The sequence below is a fragment of the Penaeus chinensis genome, chromosome 21 (genome assembly GCF_019202785.1).
Source record: "Penaeus chinensis breed Huanghai No. 1 chromosome 21, ASM1920278v2, whole genome shotgun sequence".
In the NCBI taxonomy this organism is placed as follows: Eukaryota; Metazoa; Arthropoda; class Malacostraca; order Decapoda; family Penaeidae; genus Penaeus; species Penaeus chinensis.
The window spans coordinates 10,900,207-10,905,206 of NC_061839.1; the positions used below are offsets into that span (position 1 = coordinate 10,900,207).

General features: G+C 38.0%; 1 protein-coding gene across 1 annotated transcript in view; it reads right to left on the reverse strand.

The window, feature by feature from the left end:
- Positions 1-2,104: 2,104 nt before the first annotated feature.
- LOC125036499 (alkaline phosphatase-like) overlaps positions 2,105-5,000 on the reverse strand; it is a 63,638-nt gene continuing 60,742 nt past the window's right edge. Inside the window, 1 exon segment of the mRNA XM_047629135.1 lies at positions 2,105-2,981. Coding sequence (XP_047485091.1) covers positions 2,853-2,981 — 129 coding nt within the window. The 3' untranslated portion in view covers positions 2,105-2,852.

Below are 5,000 nucleotides of genomic sequence, written 5' to 3' on the forward strand. Positions count from 1 at the left end.
ATACATATTTATATATATATAAATACCCATATAAATAAATAAATATATATATATATATAAATAATATATATATATATATATATATATATATAAAACATACCAAAACAAAACAAGACGTAAATGTTTACAAACCGGTTTCTGACACATGGTTGGATGTGTACGTGATCAGACTCACATATTTCCATACGTGGTGTGTGTATCAACAAGCATACGCATACTCAGGCTAACGTACTCTTTCTGGCCAACTGCCCAGCTGAGATGAGGCAGTGTATTTAGTAGTGAAGAAAGTGTTTTGGCTACTCATATTGGCTTGTTAGGGTAAATCTCAAGTTCCCGTGGTTATGTATGTTTATGTGACTTTACTATGGGAAAAATATATGCAATATCATTTAGATAAAACATCTTTATAGTAACGTTTTGAATATCTTATCTATAACGAATACAACAGTTATATGTCTGAATGTCCAATACCAAGTGTAGGTTGCGATATACTCTGAGATTTCATGATATTTCTAAATTTTTCACTGAATCATTGCTTTTCTTCCTAACTGTCCAAATTTAGGTTAAAACCCCGAGGAAGCGTGGGAATCTACGAGCCTAGTTTCAACCAATAAACGAGATTCGTCTACACACTGCGCTATGGTTATATCCGAAACAGCTGGATCCCGTGAGCTGCATCTTTGGCGCCGTGCCTTACGATGATGTCTCAGTCTTATGGGGATTTTCGAAATATAGTCACGCGAAGCTGCCAGAAGGCGGCGTGCCATCCCCCACGTACTAACTGGCACGATGCCTCTCGCCATGGATCAGCTGGCCGCCCGCTTTACTACGCCATCCACTCGTGCTCGTGTCATACTTGAAGATCTTGTGAATGGGTTATTTCTAGGGTCGCACGGGACGGCCACTCCGGAATCAGGGCGCAACACTAACAAATTGTGTAACGCCCACGGACCCTGTGTTCGGCCACTCATGGGCACATCTTATCCTGTCCGAAGTACGAGCATATCATTTTCATCTATCTACAGTTAGCCTTCTTCCACATTCAAATTCTCTGTCTCAAGACGCACATTATATCCGGTCAAGACGGATTTCAGATTTTGCTGAGATAAAAGTCAGATGATATCATGGAACAACTTTTTACCACCTACTTCGGCACACCTTGTTTATAATCCTCTTGTCTAATAACTGAGACCTAAGGTTTACACAACCCAGGAACCTTGTTTGACCCGTCCCTGGTTAATTGAAATAATTCATACATTTACATAAATAAAAAAATATGGGCGGTTTGTGCTCCAAAGAAAGTGAAAATTACAAAAAATCTTCAGCTTGTAATTTCACAAAATAATTTAGTCTAAATAAATATATATGGTTTCCTTGAACCCTATTCCTTCAGATACCTAAATTAAATATATACTCGAAATGGAAGATTGATCGACAAGGCAATCGAGAACAAACTACAACTCTTTCATACTGTCTTATATTAGAAAAAGAACCTAACCCAGTAAAAGTAAACCAAAATGATAACTATGACCAAGGGTAACCAAAGTAAAGACACGAGATACAGTGGGATCGCAAAATAAAACAACTGATCAAACACTCGGACTACCACTCAGCAGGTGGACAAATCAACTCGACATGTACTGCGCACCGGAAAGGAACCGAGATGCGGAATATCTAATGTTTCCTGTCTGGCTTTTTTGTAACTTAGGCACAATCCTTCCAGTGAAAAAATGACAATCACCTGGCTCGATGTAACAAGAATGTAATTAGATAGCAATATATCCTGATACCTAACTTGAACTTAATTCAAACCTTATAAAAATGGTTTCCTAGCCATGTGATTTCCCCCCCCCCTTAGTTGATCTACATACCAGAAGTAGGCCATTTAATCTTAGTTACCACATCAGTTCCATTTTTTTTCTTTTATGTCTGGGGAACTTTTAAGTATATCGCGACAAAGGCGGAAAAGAGTTCCCCTATATCTAAATAAGCCATATTTCAACATAAAATATCATAAACGACTTCCGTCTTTTTCTGTGTTAGGATGTACTTCAATAAAAAAAAAATTAAGTCGTTTAGTAAAAAAAGGAGACCAAACAAAATATATTGCAAATACTTTTTTAATTGCATATACTTTTAAAATAAATAATTGACAAGTCTCGAAAATATATAAAACATGTGATACAGTCCTCTAAATGGTAATTACAGATAAAAAAAGATTCTGCGATGCACACAACGTCACGGAATTAATAGAAGATAGAGGATCTAACTAATAATTTAAAAAGCAGGAAAGACAAATAAGACCTGGGACAAAGGGCACGGTGGAGGTAGATGACTCTGCAGACGGTGGTTAATGCACAATGTGATAACATTTACTCTGGGGTTTTACACATTTACAAGGGACGAATGATCAACAGTGAACGTGAATAAATATCAAGTCATTATCACACCGTTGTATAATCGTTGTTATTAGGAATGGAAAAGAAGAGTGATGCTCTGATGATTCTAAACTCTATTTACAGTTTCTGCCACTCAAATTGTAGCAGCCTTTGGATGAAAGAAGTTATGCTAAAAATAATGATCTGAGTCTATCATAAAACACATTATCTCGTATTCGCCCTGTCAAACGGAACTTTTCATCCCTTATTATCCAGGATTCAAATATTTTTTTTTTAAAAATCGACGAAACACAAAAGAAAAAAAAAATACAAAAAACAAAACACAAAAAAACAAAGCACATTTCCTAACAACAAACAAAAAACCCTGCATGAGCCGTGTTAACAAAATCACTGGGGAGAGACAACCACACGGGTCGTATCGGAGGTAATTCGGACTTTCTTGGGAGGCGGTGTCTAAAGACTGTGCGGGATGCTGGTGAGGGCGTTGAGGCCGATGAAATCCTGGGGCCGGAGTCCTGCCTTCGTACTGACTCCGGGCTTGTGCGTTCGTCCCTGCACGTCTCGCCCTAATAAACCGATAATCTGTGCGGAGAAAAAATATAAGTTTGTGTCAATTTCGGGACGTGGGGGAAAATGTGAGGGGCCGTAAGATTAACGAATAACGATAAGGATTTTTTTTTTTTTTTTTTTTTTTAATGCAGATACTTCAGTCAAGGGTTCTAAATCATACTGTCTGAGAAGTTTGTAGATGTTATTGCAATATTACTGCAATGCCATTGGGAATCATCCTGATAGTAGTAATCCTATTGGGGGTGCTAATAGTTTTATTCATAATTACAGTCCGTCCCATGTACTCGGGTGCAAAATTTAAGACTCTTCGCAAAATTGGTTTACTGTAACCAAATTCGAACCCGACTCGTATTTTACTTCAACATAATTTGTGCCAAATATGAACCCGGTCAACAGTCCTTTCAAGAGTTTCTGTCAAAACCAACGAGATTTTGCACCCAAGTCCACGAAGAAGACACTAGTTAATTGAATGCGCATACATACATGCATACATACATACATACATACATACATATATATATATATGTATATATATATATATACATATATATGTATATATATATATATATATATATACACACACATATGTGTATGTGTGTGTGTATATATATATATATATATATATATATATATATATATATATATATTAATGCTGGAAATGGCAATTTAAAAATTATATTTGTTTATGTACAGTTATCGTGCATTGTTAAATAAGAGGGGGATAAATATATACAAAAATAACACAAAGTGAAGTGAGAACACTGGTAGTAAAAGTAAAACCACTGAGGAAAAATTAGAATAACGAGATCAAGCAAAATAAATGGACAAATAGCAAAACAGGAAATTATCTTTAAAAAAAAGAAATCAGGAAAAAAAACCCAAAGAAAACTTAAACACAGAAACCGAACCAAGACCATTCGCTAGTCAAACCATGCAGAAGACGCAAGCCACAGACCTCGGGAAAAGAACGTTTACCGATGACGGCGTGCATACCTGTTGCAGCAAGTCCTCACGCAACATGCGACTGGATCCCGAGCAACAGTCGAGAGGGAAATTTGAGCTTCATTATTGCCTCAATGAAGCGTGGAATAGAATTTAGTAGTATAGTCACAGACAGGAAGAAAGTTTTGACGATGAAGATAGAGCGAGTCAAGGGAATGTTGTACTGTGCTTATTAATAGTCATACACAATGACTGAGTGAGTGAGTGAGTGAGTGAGTGAGTGAGTGAGTGAGTGAGTGAGTGCATGGAGTTTTCTGTTATACAGGAGACAGGTCAGATCAAGAGGGAACAAGAGAGAGAGAAAATACAGGAGTTCCAAGGCGGCTAAGGTGGGGGTGCAGTGTCATACCCAATGCAAGAATACGTGTACGTCCACCTTACACAGGTAATGGTGTGGCGGCGGCGCCCCTGAGCTGCCTGACTACATGCTGTGGGGCTGAAGTACACTCTGCCCAAGGAGCCTCCGGACGTCTTCGGCGGAGGTGAAGCTGGACACAGACTCTGAGCCTAAGGTCGTCACGATCTGAAACATAGTTGGGTGGTCGTGGTAGGCCTCGCAACCCTGGACTCCGCAGGAGGGTCGTCCTTGGACTTGATGTCAAGGCTGAATGTTGGTGATTTTTACCCTTATTTTTTGTTGTGTTTTAAGCTCTCTAGGACAAGGAAGGTCGATAGGACAACCAGTTGTGAGGTGAAGCCTAGCAAGTACAAACACATAGGTTATTACACGTTCACAAACTGACATAAACTACACATTAATATTGTGTATACGATTTGGTTAAAGCAAGAATGAACGCAGACACCTAATATGCTTAAATGTATGTGAATCATATAAACACTAAACATATATAAACATTTAAACGCACAAGACTTACACAGGTACAAAACAATAACAAACACTGATTATACAGAATAGGACTAAAACAACTGCTAAACATTTACTAGACAAAAGCTACAGACATTTATATGCGCTTCGAGAAAGAAAACGCAAAACAGGACATGAGTTAAACGTCCACTACAGCAAGCATT